This window comes from Squalius cephalus (genome assembly GCF_949319135.1).
Source record: "Squalius cephalus genome assembly, chromosome: 11".
Taxonomy (NCBI): domain Eukaryota; kingdom Metazoa; phylum Chordata; class Actinopteri; order Cypriniformes; family Leuciscidae; genus Squalius; species Squalius cephalus.
Window position 1 is genome coordinate 39,001,126 of NC_137132.1, and position 16,861 is coordinate 39,017,986.

The 16,861-nt window shown below is 37.8% G+C and overlaps 2 protein-coding genes across 2 annotated transcripts; one reads left to right on the plus strand and one right to left on the minus strand.

Moving 5' to 3' along the window:
* Positions 1–1,122: 1,122 nt before the first annotated feature.
* On the plus strand, positions 1,123–3,351 carry LOC307167881 (piggyBac transposable element-derived protein 4-like; the record flags this gene model as incomplete). Its single annotated transcript, XM_079887187.1, has 2 exons — positions 1,123–1,673; positions 2,229–3,351. The coding sequence occupies 2 exons, from the start codon at positions 1,123–1,125 to the stop codon at positions 3,349–3,351; spliced, it is 1,674 nt and encodes a 557-aa protein (XP_079743313.1).
* A 4,703-nt stretch (positions 3,352–8,054) lies between these two features.
* Positions 8,055–16,190, minus strand: p2ry12 (purinergic receptor P2Y12). Its single transcript, XM_079885065.1, has 2 exons — positions 16,080–16,190; positions 8,055–9,945 (listed from the first exon to the last, which is right to left on the minus strand). Exons 1-2 carry the CDS (start codon positions 16,085–16,087, stop codon positions 8,856–8,858), a joined length of 1,098 nt encoding a protein of 365 aa, XP_079741191.1. The 5' UTR covers positions 16,088–16,190; the 3' UTR covers positions 8,055–8,855.
* Positions 16,191–16,861: the final 671 nt, after the last annotated feature.

Consider the following 16,861-nt stretch of genomic DNA (forward strand, 5'->3'; position numbering starts at 1 on the left):
GTGTATGTATGTTCCCCAACCTTATATTAGCCTAGTTATGACTTTCTAGTTGTGTTAGTTGAACTCTATGTGCTTATATTCAAGTGTAAGGACATATCTCCATTTTTGTATCTTCCAGACATATCTTTCTTGGTACCGAATTAAACCTCTCGGTTTGCCTCAGCTAAATATAAATAGTAGGTTAAGATAAAATGTATTATACTATGTTTGCCATCCTTTGGAGTAAAAATCACCACTTCTGACACCATAATAAAACATTCAAATTAGGCTGTCAGAAGGAGACAAAGAAACTCTCTCCCGCTAAAAGTTAGACAACTACTATTGGTCATCTCACCCAAAATAGGTGTGGACTAAGTTTTCCTTAAAGGATGATGACAATGGCTCATCACTATCTTAGTCTTATCTCTAGCCTTTTGCTTTTTGTCTTAGTCTTATCTCTAGTCTCCGGCTTGCCTTGTTTTAGTCTTTCTTCCGTGCTCATTCATTTCTGTCTCCGGGTGAAACGGACTTACCCTGATTTTCCAGCAACTTTGCTTTCAAGTAAACCTTTGAAACTTCCCGCAAACGACGCACTCTCCGGGAAGAACCGGAAGAACGCATCAATCTCACAGACACCACGAGGATCTACACACACACACACACACACACACACACACACACACACACACACACTCGCATTCATGCTTAGCACCAAAGATCAATGCAAGTATTATTTCTATTGATATTTAGATGTGTTTAAGATTGTTTGCCCCTGCTTTAACCCATTTGCGCCGGATGCTGCACGACGCAACATTCCATCTCCCGCCGGTTGCTGCGTAGCGCAACATTGAGTCTCCCGCCGGTTGCTGCCTAGCGCAGCATTTTTTTTGCGTCATCGTTTTCATGACAACTGCGGCATTTAACTCACTGTCATTGGTTCAAATACACACGAGGTGGGTCTTGTTCATTTGTTTAAGACCACGTGACCACCAAAATGTAATGTGGTTGGCTGAAAATCACGTCAATCAATCATACATACACGTGCGGTTTTGTATATATACAAAACCGCACGTGAATGTATGATTGATTGACGACATATATGTTTTTAGTGACAAGGCGAAAATTAGCGAAAAGTTAGTAGCAATGGAAATGGATGATTTTAACAGCGATGGCAGTGATATTGAAGTAGATTGTGAGGTAGATTGTGAGGTACTTGACCATGAGAGGGAGGACGAGGATGATTTTGTGCCGGATCCTCTAGACAGGGCACAGGAGTGGGACCTGTGGGACTCCGAGGAGGATGATGACTTTCGGGGATTCCAGGTTGACTGGAGAACTGATAATTACGAGCCTCGGGCTAAGAAACGATTCACTCGTACATCCGGGGTGAAGCAACCGATCCCCGTAGATGCTAGCCCCCTGGATGTCTTCTCGATGATATTCACGGATGAGTTGTGGGACACGTTGGTGACCGAAACTAATCGCTATGCGGAACAGGCGCGAGGACAGACCCCCACGAACTCAAAGTGGACACCAGTCTCAAAAACTGAGATGAAAACTTTTCTCGGGCTGTGTCTCGCTTTTGGTATCCTAAAGCTGCCATCACGCCGAGACTACTGGAGGCAGAATAAATGGTTATATCAAACCAACGTTCCCAAGGCGATGTCAAGGGACCGTTTTGACATGATCTGGAGGTAATTATTATGTTTATTTGTTTTCTTGTGCTCTCTTCCGAGTTTCGTTCTCTTCTAATAATAGTAATGACAGTGGTGCTATAGCACTATTACTAATATAATGGTGATGATGGTTGATAATGATAATAATAAATACAATTATGCTAATTATAAATACAATACTGGCATAAATAATGCATAGCATAATAAATAGTAATACATTGTGGATAAATAACAATGAATAAATAACATCATAAATAGTAATACAATTATGGCACAATGAATAAATAACAATAAATATAAATACTATAAATAACATAATACATGTAAATAAATAATGTATTACTATTTATTATGCTATGCATTATTTATGCCAGTATTGTATTTATAATTAGCATCATTGTATTTATTTATATGATATTTACATTGATGTCATAAATAACATCATAAATAGTAATACAATTATGGCACAATGAATAAATAAATATAAATACTATAAATAACATAATACATGTAAATAAATACAATGATGGAAATACATGTTAGGCTTAAATTCTTTATCATATGTATTTTCAGATATCTCCACCTGCAAGATAACTTGGACTCTGCCTTGGACAAATCTGACAAGCTTTGGAAGATCCGGCGGTTCATGGACCTCCTCCTGGTTAGATTCAAGGCGCTGTATGAGGTCAATGGCTTTGTATGCGTGGATGAGTCGATGGTGAAATACAAGGGACGCCTGGCCTTCCGGCAGTACCTCCCTATGAAGCCCGTGAAGTGGGGAATCAAGGTGTGGGTGATGGCGGAGAGCAAAACCGGCTACGTCAGCAATTTCCAGGTGTACACGGGGGCCATTGCGGGTAAGACTGAGACAGGCCTGGCTTACCGGGTAGTGTCAGACCTGGCTAAACCTTATTTTGGGTCCAACTTGTGCTTGTATATGGACAACTTTTACACTAGTGTGCAGTTGTTGTTGGATCTGAAGGTCAGGGGGGTGCAAGCGTGTGGCACGGTGCGTGCTGGGAGGAAGGACCTCCCCAAAAATAGGGAGCTAACCAAGAAGGCTGACCTGAGCAAACACCAATTTAATGTGGCGCAGCGGGATGACCTGACCTTCTGCGTCTGGCAGGACACCAAGACTGTGATGGTCCTGTCCAATTATCATGACCCGACTGCTCATGGGTCAGTGAGGAGAAAAACCAATGGTCAGCGGCAGACAGAGGTTCGGGTGCCAGAGTGCCTTGCTGACTATCAGCAGCACATGAAGGGGGTTGATCTTCTGGACCAGATGGTGGGTTACTACCAGATCCATCATCGGTCTACTAAGTGGTGGAGGAGGCTCTTCTTCTACTTTGTCACTGTGGCGGGCTACAACGCCTTTGTCGCTGCCAGGTCTGCTGGAGGACCCGAGTGGACGTACAGGAGGGGTGGCTACAAGGACTGGCTACAGGATCTAACCCAGGAGCTGATCGTCCCAGTGACAGCGAGAAGTGCTCCCTGTGTGTCCACCAGCCCAACAGGAGCTTCGGCTGAACATGATCTGGTGCAGATAAATAACAAGAGGAAGACCTGCAGGGAGTGTTGTTTGAAGCACAGCGGCACCAACATACGTCCAGGGTCAACTTTGATGGGGTGCAAGCAGTGCAACATTCCTCTGCACCGCGAGTGCTTCATGCATCACGTTGTTCGGCATAAATGACTCTGTGTGTGTGTGTGTGTGTGTGTGTGTGTGTGTGTGTGTGTGTGTCTGTCTGTCTTATCTGTCTGTGTGTTCTGTATGTGTATGTGTTAGTTAGTTAGTCACTCAGTGTGTCTGTCTGTCTTGTCTGTCTGCGTGTGTGTGTGTGTGTGTGTGTGTGTGTGTGTGTGTATGTGTGTTAGTTAGTTAGTCACTCAGTGTGTGTGTGTGTGTGTGTGTGTGTGTGTGTTAGTTAGTTACTCAGTGTGCCTGTCTGTCTTGTCTGTCTGTGTGCATGTGTGTTAGTTAGTTAAGCAGTTTATTATCAGTTATTTATGTTATGTTATGTTATGTTATGTTATATTTATTGTCAGTTATTTATGTTATGTTATATTTATTGTCAGTTATTTACTTAGTCAGTCAGTGTGTCTGTCTGAGACTGTTCCCTGTTCCATCTCAGGACTTTCCCCACCCCTCCCCACCTCTCCCTCATAACAAGGTGCCTTGTTCAATGTTGGCATGTTTAAAATTTGTATTTGTTGTATTTTATATAATTTATGTATAATGATTTTGATGAATTATAATGATTATAATGATTTTAAGAATGTTTTGAAAAATGTGTTGGTATGATATTGCTAAAGGAGCATGGTGGAATAAAACATGTGATTCCTACCTTTACAATGCTTTTTATTTCATGTTTCTAGGTGCTACAGAGGCTTAGATATTAAGGTTTTGGTAGACGTTGACAATTCTTAGTATTTTTTCAGAAAACCCTCAGGAAATAAGGTTATTTATTCTAGAATGCCATAGGATTCTATAGGCGTTTTTAGCAGGCGTTTTGTGATCTGATATTTGCCATTCTGTGATCTGCTCTCTCTTTCTTTCTTTACTTTTCATTATTCTGTTTATATGCATTCTTTGTTTAAGTGTAGTCACGTGTATTTGTAGTGTCATTTATTAAAACCCATTATACACTTGATTATCTCTGTTTGCTGCTCACCTAACAAAGTCTCTTAAATGTGTGATCTTAAGCTACAGGCTTTTATATTGTTGAATACTTTATAGTAATCTAATAGAACAGGAAGGTTATTATTCATTACCAGAAGAATAACATTTCTTGAGAGTTTATAAGAAGATCGTACTGTCGGTTCGGTGGATGAACAGATTATTCGATGTGAAATTAATTCTGTTAAAGGTTATTCTGAAAACTGATCTAGCCTATCCATATATTCATAATTGATTATAATTCATTGTAATTATATATAGATACAAATACATGGGCTATGTATTCCCTTTTTGAGCGATTTAAAATATGTAGGAAATAACTGATCATAACGAGTTATGATTAATTATTATTTATATATTCCCTTTTTGAGCTGATTTGCTACATCAGGCTGGCTGTATTGAGATGTTTCAATAGTGGTTTAATTTCATAGCAGTGATAAACAATGTCAAACACACTAGCTTTAGATCTGTGCTCTTGCCTGCTCAGACAACTGTCACAACCAGAACAAAACTGCTACAAATAACATACTTTTGCTCAGGTGTGTGTCTTTCTGATATAAAATTAGAAGTATCATATGCCCAGGGTTTTATCTCTAACATCACTGAATTGTTTATTCATTTTAATGTGACACCCTGTTGGTATAGTCACAGGAATTTTTTTTTTTTTTCATGTATTTGATTATTTTATTGTGTTTATGATATTGCTTCAATGGTAATATAAATGCTGGACTGATGACATGAAGTGCCCTGAATGGACAGTAGGGGGAGAAGATGTGCTATTGAGAGACTGTGCGGGTAACGCTGAGCCGCAGAGAAAAGATCATTACAAGAGCGGCTCCGTTGTGAACAACAGCACATCTTTCACTGTCTCCTTATTTCTGTTAGGTGGGTAACTCTTGTCAAAATGGCATTTCATTTACAGGCCTGGGTGTTTTATATGTTAACTTTAAGCTTAACAAAATGCTCCAAGCACACTGAAATCCCATGCAACTGTTATGATATTGTATTTAAAGTTTACAAATGTGATGTTTACTGCAGGAACTTTGGTGTTTTGTGCGACTGCCGTTTATATTCGGGGATCAAAGAGTTATTACTAATTATTTTGTCCGTTGAATGATTACAGAACTGGTTATAAATGTTTGTTATACTCATTGAACTCAAAGTGTTTATTTTGCATTACTGGAGACTAGCTCAAGTATTTAGTTCAAATGAATGGTACATTATGTAATAACACATTCTCATGTGGTATATAAAAAACAGTGTGCTACTGTAATGTTAGTTCATGGGGACTGAGTTTAAAGGTGCTCTAAGCGATGTTGGGTGACGTCACTTCTTGTTGACGTTCAAAGTATTGTCAAACAAAACGGAGGCTAGCTCGACCCTCCTTCCTCCTCATCCCGTCCCCTCTCCCTCCCTTCCGTCCTTACTGAAACAGTCATGAACCATTTAGAAAAACCAAACTGGATTTACCCTGTCCAGCAGAAACAGAGCCTCCTGAATGTCGGATCGGAAGCCCTTCTGCCGGCGGAGTTCTCGCCACCTTTTGAACGCTTTTCCGATGTAAATTCGGGACTGTAAATTCGGTTTCCTTCTCCTTTTCCCTATTCTTTGTTATTTGTTCATCGGAACGTCGTCTCTTTGGTCGTGTGTTGGCCATATCAAAATTCTCAAGAATATACAATTTTAATGTTAGTCGTTGTCTAGGACATCTCTCCTGTAGCTAACTTCCCTCTTCATGCTTCTCTCTCCTCCACCCCCCCACCCCCCACCCTTCATGTGCACGCGCACTTACCGCAACAGCGCCTGGCAAAAACTCCCTATTGAACGAAACCAAGACTCGGCATGGTAAATTCATCCTGCTTTCACTTACAAACTGAAAGTACTCTCCAGAAATGACATACTTAACTTTCTCATAGGCTACTATTATCTACCATTTGAACATTGCTGTACAATGTACACAAAATTATAAAATATAAGATTTTACTAATAAAACAAGAATTTCTGAACATTTTTTGCACTCAGTTTTTGAGCATAATATAGGAAAAGATGAAGAAATTATTGTTCATGTCACTCTTTGGTTGAACATTGTGGCAATGCCAGTGATGGGGGTTTATTAAGTGAACTTGCAGTTATCTGCAACAAACATGCAGAAGGAAACCAAGTGAATGGCATTACTTCAGCTTCATAACGGAGAATTCAGACAAGACAGGGAGGAGGAACGTAGCATCTGTCAATAAAGGAAGGATCTTCAGTTTTAGAATGGTTTCTGGAGTTGTGATGATCATGGAGAAAGATGTATTTTTCCTCTGAAGCGATATCTTCAACAAGACATACGATTCTAATTATTAACTATGCTTTTATCAAAAGCAGCTTACAAACAAGGAACATTACAAGCAATTTATCATGAGCAAAAATATTTATAGTACACAATGCCAAATATAAACAAACAAAGTGTCTTTGTTCATGGTTATGTATTAGTTCCTGTAAGCGCTTGCAGAACGAGGCATTGATGGTGTCAGCAGATTGGTTGGAGATTGGCAAACCTCATTCCACCAAAGAGGAACACAGGGTTCCTGTGAGTCTTTAAAAACATCTTAAAATATCTTAAATAGGCTATAAAAAGGTGCTCTAATATTATTTAAAAAAAATCTTTATTATCAATTAATTTATTATTTGCAGAATTCTGTTGATGTAGATTAATGCAGATTCACGCTGCTGCGTTTAAAGGCAGTCAGGCTAGACTTTTCTCCATTTAATTTCATTGACTGCATATGACTGCGGGAGACCACACGCAGTTTCACATTGCGCTGTATAGGACAGTTCGGGGAATTATGACCTGGGAGTTCAGGGGACATGAAGATGAGTGACCAATACAAGATAAACACAACTTGGCAGTATTGCAGGAAAGTGGAGAAGAAACTGTTCACATTTTCAATTAAATTAATTTGTGTCATTTATTAATTGACATGTGGTGCTCTGAACATTTTAACAGGTTTAACTGCAGCCTTAAGACTTTGAGCAAAGCTTTTCCAGTCCCACTTACCTTAGGAAACCTTCTTCACGTTCTCTCCACACCAGCCAAATTTGCCCTCAGTTCCTTGCTTTATTGAGTCATTAGCATTTGACATGTTTTGTGCATGATGGCAATGTCTGGCATATCACTCACAAACTCCAGTTCTGAGGTGAAGATGCAGTGAATATAATTCAAATATAACAGTGGAGTTCCTGCGCAGTTGTCCTGTAAAAACTACTCTGAGCATGTTAAAGAGTTAGCTCACTCGAAAGTGAAAATTTTAGGTATTTTGAAGATTGTTGATTTTCAGAGAGACATTTTTCATAATATCTGTTTTTGTGTTCCAGAGAAGAAAGAAATCCATAAAAGTTTGGAACAACATGAGGGTGAGTAAATGATGACAGATTTTTTTTATTCATTTATCATTTAAAATATATTTCTTTTTTCCTCTGAATAAATTACACAAATAAGTTATTTTATTCCATTTAGCCTCCAATAATCCAAGTGGTCATAGATGTCCTACATTACATTTTACAGTTTTCGTTTGATAAATAGGTTATTTATGTGTGTATAAAGATAAAGTTTTTATGATTTAATATAATTCTTCCATAGCTTTACTTAGTGAAAACTGGCTAAAGGAAAAATGTGTTTTTCCAGTTTGAAAGAAAGAAAGAAAATATACATGATATATTTTGAGATGTATTTTGTGTGCGTTTGTTCTGGTGTAGAAATGTGGTATTAATTTTATTAGTTTAGGTCTTAAACACATTACATTTTATGTTAAAGTGTACAACAACCCTCAAACAGGCAGTTTGGGAAGCAACTTTGATCCCGTTGTGAAGCACAAGACGAAGAAAAACAGTGATGTGTTGCAACAATCAAATGGTTGCAAAGCGTTTACAATAAATCTCAGCTTTTTGCCATAGTCACGGTTTTGTTTTTACAGTAGTAGTTTATTCATTTATTACAAATACATGACAAATATTGACTTCACAATGAACTGGAGTTGGAAATGACTGATGCATATCTGTGTATTTAAACATTACCTATCCACAATACTTGGATTCATTTTCATGAAAAATGTTAGTTCTTTTGCATGTCCGGATGCCTGGCACTAAAAGTTTGTCAGTGACAACAAATATTCAACTCACCAACATACCATGCATCCCACGCCTTTATAAATTAGTAAGGATCAGAGGTACTTCTGCTACTAGCACATGACATTGATGGACATGTATGTTTATCTTAACACAAAAAGCTTTTAACAAGATCACACCTGCAAGAGACAAGAGATCACTCCTGACACCCTTTCTTGCGCTAGCCAATCATGACATGTGAAACCTCTTGATTTGAATCAAGGTTGAGGTAATTAGGTTCTTGAAAGAGAGTGGAAGCTGTTAAAAGATGCTGTTAAAAGGTTTGATTCATCATGTAGCATATACTGCTGTTACAGCGTGCAAATCAGAAGAGTAGGAGAAGCACATCAGAACCACTGGGCGTTTGTCCATCATATCAGTGTGTTGTCCACAGGAGCACTGGTGGAGTCTGTCCCGAGATCCCTACAGCGGCCGGGAGACAGACGCAGGGTGTTAAACAGGGATGTCCGGAACGACTTGCAGAGGAAGAAGTAGATGAGTGGATCCAGCACTGAATTGAGGGAGGAAAGCCACAGCGTGCTCTCCTTCAGCTGGAAGAAAAACAGCTTCTGCTGGCAGTTGAACATCTGTCCTCGTGTCTGGCTAATAGTGTATGGCACTCGGGCAAAGTGGAAGGGAACAAAGCACACGAAGAAGACGGCCAACACCAGGAACACGTTTGCTTGAATGCTGTTCTTCTTGAGCGTTCTGTGGGGAACATCCGCTCCTTGCCTTGCCTCGTGTTGAGCTCGTGTGCGGGCGTACGACTTGTAGAGCTCTTTAGAGATGAGCGTGTAACATATTATCACGGTTACAAGGTTCCCCCAGAAGATCACCTGGCACACGTGGTTGACCACCTCATGCCACTTCAGTCCCAGCTCGGTCTTGAGGTCGCTGCATTTAATGCGGCCCGAAGTTTTGAGACGGCTCGTCAGGATTACGTTGGGCAGCACAAGAGCCACCAGAGAGATCCATATGACGGCCGAGAGGATCTTTCTGTGGAGCAGGCGTGTCCGGCTGGTGCCGACAAAGGGCCACATGGTCTTTCTGCAGCGATCGATGCTGATCAGGCCGAAGAACAAGATGCTGATATACATGGTGAGGTAGAACAGCACGGATGACACGCGGCACACAAACACACGCACGCCGACAGTTGCCAAGTTTGCATCGGCGAGGATCTTAAAGGGGAAGGTGAGGGTCATGATAATATCAGCCACGACGATGTTCTTCAGATAGATGATGAAGTGAGATTTACTGGGGATTCGGAGGAACACCCACGCTGCCAGGCCGTTGAGAGACGAGCCCAGGATGAAGAGGACGGTGTAGAGGACAGGGAACACGGTTGTCTTCAGAGCGCCCTCGCGTGAACAGGCCTCCAGAGACTGGTTCCCGCCGCTCTGGTTGGAGTAAGCGTCCGTGACTTCTGCCAGCGCTGTCGGGAGATCCATGGGTGTGTAATTCCTGTCACATAAAACACACACCGGCTAGATTTAGAATAGCAGACTACCATTATATTTGTGATTAAAGAATTGCAACATAGGCCACAATTTATTTGTATTTTTTCTTCTTGACTCATAAGTGTATAATACAAATGACAGATCATAGAATTATTTTTATATTAAGTGTCTTTAGCTACTATATACGACATTTAACCCTTGAAAACCCTGTAACACCTTTTGTGTTCCTTTTGAAAAATTGCTTGTAAATCAGTTATGCTATATTAATCACCAAATATTGGATTCAATCTTTTTGTCAACTTGTTTTCTTTCATTTAGGACAGGTTTGGTATTTCTTTTTGAAACTCATTGATCGTAGGCCTCATTGATCTGAGGATAAAGTTCATCTCTGTGAAAAAGAAAGCCTGTAATACTTAAAATAGTTTGTTTGTGTACATGAATGTGTGTGTGTGTGTGTGTGTATTTGATTTGATTTGATAAACTTTATTAATCCCCTGGGGGAAATTTACATGTCACAGCAGCACAAAAATACAATGAATAAATAGAAAACATACAACAACATTCACAACAGCAACAAATCTTGTTCTCCAGTATCAATTTCTCAAAGCATTGTGATTATATACTACCAAGTAAAAAGAAAATAATCTATCATCTTGTATAACACTGGTTGTAAAATCTAATTGCGGTTGGGAAAAAAGACCTTCTAAAACGCTCCTTGTAACAGCGGGGATGAATTAATCTTTAAGCTGTAATAATTCGTTACATTTATATAGCGCTTTTTCTGAGACCTCAAAGCGCTTTACACAGATGGGGGAATCTCCTCAACCACCACCAATGTGCAGCATCCACTTGGATGATGCGACGGCAGCCATATTGCGCCAGAACGCCCACCACACACCAGCTTATTGGTGGAGAGGAGAACTATTGAACTAGAACTAGGAGCCAACTATTGCAGAATCATCAGAAAATTAGGGACTGTAAGCTTGAGCTATTTCATTAAGAGGATGACAATCATGATTCATCATAAGAGAAAGTTTCCTGATCATTTTCTCCTGTAAGGTGGGTAACACACTCCCCACAACAGAGCCTACATCTTTATACGTTTATTTATCTTACACTTCTCCTTTTCCAACAGTGACAGAGTACAAGACCACAGATGAGACTACAGAGTCATAGAAGGTCTTAAATAGACATAACAAACCCCAAAATGAACACGACTTTGACCCTTCTTACAAACTTGCATCGTATTGTCAGACCAGTTGAGCTTGTTGTTCAAATATACACCCAGATACTTGTAAGTTATTACAATCGCAACTTCTGACCGTCTTAAATTTAGTGGTACCGCTTGCTGAGGAAGTGCTAAAATCAACCACAATTTCCTTCGTCTAACTAGCGTTTAGCCTGAGAACGTTTCTCTCACACCAGTCCACAAAACTCTTTATTAGCTCCCTATATTCACTCTCATCGTGGTCCGTTATACAGCCAACTATTGCAGAATCATCAGAACATTTCTGGAGATGACAAGATTTAGAGTTATACTGAAAATTCCATTGAAAATCTGATGTATAAAAAGTGAACAAAAATGGAGCTAAAACGGTTCCTTGAGGGACTCCAGTGCTGCACTTCACTACCCGAGACACACAGTCCTGCGTCCTCACACACTGGGGTCTATTAGAGAGATCATCAGTTATCCAGTTGACCATACCATGATGTACTCCAACATTTTCCATAGTGAAGGCTGAATAGTGTTAAATGCACTAGAGAAGTCAAAGAATGTAATTCAGACTGTGCTGTCCGGGGTCTCTAAGTGACTTGAGGATTTATGCAGGAGGAAAATAAGTGCATCATCTCCCCAACACCAGTTTTATAAGCAAACTGTAGTTTATCCTCCGCACCACACAATACTGACTAAGTGGTTTAATACCAGTCTCTCAAAAACCTTCATTAACTATGCTGTTAAAGCACTTGGCCTATAGTGCGAGAACTCCATGGGGTTTGTTAACTCAGGTACACTGTAAAAAGTGAACAGTTGGATCAACTTAAAAAAATTACTTCAATTGGTAACACCTAAAGAAATTAAGTTTTCTCAACTTACATGAAAAACGTGATAATGTGTCAAACTCCATGGGCACTACACATGATGTCTTCCATAAAACAGGTCATTTTTCTAAACGCAAACTCAAATTAGTTTAGTTTAGTTTAGTTTAGTTTATTTATTTATCTGAGCAGTAACAATTCTGTTCAAAAGGAGTGGGCCGAAGCAAAAGAGCTTATAAGCGCCCACCCCCAAAATTAATACAATAAAAATTCTCATTTCACAATTGTACAAAGGAACATAGTGCAAAAGCAACAAAACAACAACAAGGAAACAACAGCAAAAAAACAAACAAAAACAAAACAAAACAAAAACAAAACAAAAAATGGATTATATACACTTGCAGTATCTGATCATGGTAGAAATACCCCTAGTGGCAAATCATTTATTCTTCTCTATACTTTTCAAAAATCTTTTGTTTGTATTTATATTTGAACAGGTTGATGTTTGGACATCGTTTCATCTCCATCTCCAAATTATTCCACAATTGTACCCCATTAACTGTAGGGCTAAAACTTTTCAAGGTTGTTTCTGCGTCCTAAAGTTTAATTCATTACGTAATTCATAACAACCAGTACGTTCTTGGAACCTTCTTTGTATTTGGCTTGGTAACAATTTGTGCTTTGCTTTGTATAGCATCTGTACTGATTGGAACTCAACAATGTCATAAAACTTCATGATCTTTGATTTTAAAAATAATGAGTTTGTGTGGTCCAAAAACCCAACTTTATGAATTAGTCGGATAACTCTTTTTTGCAGCATTACTATTGGTTTTAATGTGCTTCTTTTTTTTTTTTTTTTTAAGTACTACCCCATACCACAGAACAATAATGTAAATAGGGCAAAATAAGAGAACAGTATAAAGTATGCAGAGCTTTGATGTTTAAAATATGCTTTACTTTTGCAATTACTAAAATGCTTCTTGAAATTTTAGTGATTATATATTTAATATGAGAGTTCCAAGTAATTCTATCATCTATAATAACTCCAAGGAATTTGATTTCATGCACCCGCTCTATAACAACACCTTCTCTCTGAATTGCTTCCTGAGCATTAGAATTACCATTGCCAAATATCATCATTTTGCATTTACTCAGATTTAGTGATAATTTATTTTGTTTGAATCACTTATTAACACGTTTGAGTTCCAAGGTAACAATTTGACACAGTTGTTGTAAATCGTCTCCAGATGCGGAAATATTTGTATCGTCTGCAAACAAGATATTTATTTATTTATTTAAGTATTTGAGATGTTTACAAATATCGTTTATATACATGTTAAACAATTTTGGGCCCAGAATGGAACCTTGAGGTAAGCCACACACAATTTCTTGACATCTCGACTGATAATCTCCTATTATCACACATTGTTTTCTATTTTTTAAACAACTGGTAACCCACTGTAGTGCTACCCCTCTAATCCCATACTGTTCTAGCTTATTTATTAATATATCATAATTGATTGTGTCAAATGCTTTACTTAGGTCAATAAATAACCCTATTGCATTTTTCTTGTTGTCTACAGCATTAGTTATTTCGTCAATTATATCAAAGAGTGCATGCGAAGTTGAACAATTATTCCTAAAAATATATTAATTAAAAATATAATGAACCACCCTGCAAATCTGATCAGCACAGGTGTTAAGAACTCTAGGATTAATACCATCCGGACCTGGAGATTTCTTCATCTTAATTCTCCTTAACCCACTTCTTACTTGTTAAATGGATATCAAAAAACCAGGAACATACTCACAAATGGGAGAAAAGGATGAATCCAAATCCATAGAGTCAATTTTAGCTATAACTGTAGTAATAAATTTTCACAAAATGTGTAGTTACTTTGTTTTGCCTAAGCAAGGCAGTGTAGACATAAAACACATAATGAATATGTAATGGGAAAAAAACAAAACAATTTTCATAACTTATTCCAGTCATGTGTTTCCCTCTGAAGCCTCCTTGAAACTCTCTGCTTCATTCACTCTCAACTCTAAATTCACTTCTGGCTCTGTCTATTGACAATAAAGAAATGTTTGAAATATGCAGATACTTCAGACTTTCTGGTTAGGCTTTTTCCAAGACAACTTAAAGTTTGTCTACAAAATGTTGTATCTAATTGTAAAGTGTTACCAAATTATATATGGTGAACATCATGTACACGTTACAACGCTGCCTGATTCAAGCAGATATATAGTGGCTGTTAATGCATGAAAATCCAAATTCAGCATTAACAATCACCATCTATATTCTAATTTGAAGGGTTTTGATAACATATCTGTGAAAATAAAAGACATTGCGAATAAAAAGAAAATAAGTGCACGTTTGTGCGGGTAGTGAATATTTTTAATTTCCAACAAAACTTGACCATGACCTGAACACAACATTAAATAAAAAAAATGATAAAAGTCGATTTTTGTGTACATACATGTTTCAACATTGTACTTGTACTATTTAAAAAAAAAAAAAATACTTGCACATAATTAAAGCTAATAGATTTCTGTAATTACATATATAATGATTAATGATATTTCTTCCTATCTTCCCTTACACCGTAACCCACTCATTCCTCTAAACCTGTCCGAGCCCGTATCTCATCTCAATAACAGCACAGTTTGCAGAGGAAAGCAATAAATACATTGCAGGGGAGAGCCAGGATGATTGAAACGCGGGACGGATGAAACACTGAGAGTTCCTTGAAAACCACTCACGTCATGTACGTCAAATTTCGTTAGCACGTACAGCACGCAATGCCTTCTAGACCCAAGAAAACATTTCTTCTTTACGTCGTGCCGTTTTGGAGTTAAAGCCGCAAAGCTGTTTTTGAGTGCGGTACTTTTTTTTGACTGCCAAGTATGGACTGTATTTATTGTTTCATGTGCCATTGGAATGATAATACGGCAGGAGTATTAGTACTGAAACACACCCTTAAGTGTGCATTATCAGAGTTTTTTTTTTTTTTTTAGTTTAAGGGCAAAAGAGATTTAAATGACAGGAGGCGCTGTCGGGACGTCCCGACAGTTAAACCTGGTCATAGCCTATACTGTTCATAGATTCATATACTGTTCCTAGACTTGTGTTTCTTTTCATGAAAATTCATTTTCAATTACGCAACACGTTATCTCTTTAATAATCATCAATTGCCCAATCTTCAGTACATTTAATTTATCGTCTTCTGGTTGACCTCATTTTCTTCATAATTACAGCTATTCAACTAGCAAACACTCAATATGCCTCAAGGAAGAAATGTAAGAAAATGAATTGTAAGCGGATGTGTCTATCTTCATCAAAATAGCCCATTAGAAAGATTACAAAATGCACATAGGCTTATCGCCTATTGTTTATTGGGCAGCAGAACAAAAATGGTTAATATGAACCTTTAAATTAAAATAAATTACAAAATATGTTTGTAACAATATGTACATAGGTTACTTGTCAGGTATTGTTGACAAAAACAAGCATTAGATGAATAGTTGCTGTTTAAACTGTTATGTTTCATCCGTGTTGCAATCGTCCCGCCTGAAGCACAACTGCCGTTCAAAGTCAAATTTGACTTAAATCATTCTATATTTGTACCGAATAACACATGATACTAAGAGAACACGTATGTGAGTTGTTGATCACAAAAAAATAAAAAATCTATCTGTAACCTTAACTTAGAAAACGATATTTATCTGAAAAGTGTTTCAACTGTCCCGGCTCTCCCCTACTTAAGATTTTTTTTTCATAGTAGTTAAAGACACCTAATATGAAGTGTGACTGATTTTTTTTATATAATTTTTTTTTTTTTTTTTATGAATTATTTAAAATATAACTTTCAATATTAACATTTAAGGTAACCAATAATTATAATGATTTCCTTTAAAAAACATCAACATTTAGAGTAGTGGAGAGTGAGAGATAGATTAATACATGTATTAATAAGTAAAGATAGCAAAACTCAATTGCACAATGTAAGACATTCTGTGATGGTTGACATAATTTAATATTATTTGCTTGTTTTGTAAATCACTTAAGTGTCAAAGTATTATGCAAAATGTAACACTTACCTCAACATGCCTCCGATGTGTTGAGTTTTCCTTGAGAAGAGTCACTTCATGGTTTTAGCAAGCAAGCTTTCTTTTGGACCTTTCTGAAAGGAAATGAATCTTACTCTCTCCCTTCTGCTTTTTACTTCCTGACATGCCATGCAGACACAAGAGGAAGTTTAAAGCTGTCTGAAATCTGCTATTATGTCAACTATGTTTTAGTTCAACACTGTTTGTGCTGACCAAGCCAAAAAGATCATGCATCAGAGTTTGTGACCCTAAAACCACTGAAAATACAAAGGTGAAACACGTTAGACCTTGAATTTAATGCATTTAAATAGTGTCGATGTTCATTTTCAAACATGTAGTGTTTTTCTCAATCCATGTTGTTTCAAAGCAGCTTTACAGAAGATTCTGCCTTAAAACACCCAGTGAGGAACCAGACTCTTCTAATATTATACACAGAATGTGGTACACAAGTCATGTTACTAGATTAAATTATCAGTTCTCACTGCACAAATTGGGTGCTATGGTTAGTTCACCCAAAAAATATTTTAATTATCCCATAATTTATCACCATCAAGCCATCCTAGGCGAACAGGAGACTACAGCAAATGTGTTTTTTTGTGATACTATTTGCTCCAATATCAAAATAAATTAAATCACAGCATTTCTATATTTACAGATGTGTATTTAGAATTCAGCTATACATAAACTCAGTAAATAAAAAAAGAAAAAAAAAAGCATAGTACCAACAAAATGTTTTAACGTGTAAGTATTTGCATGACCATTAAAAGTACGGT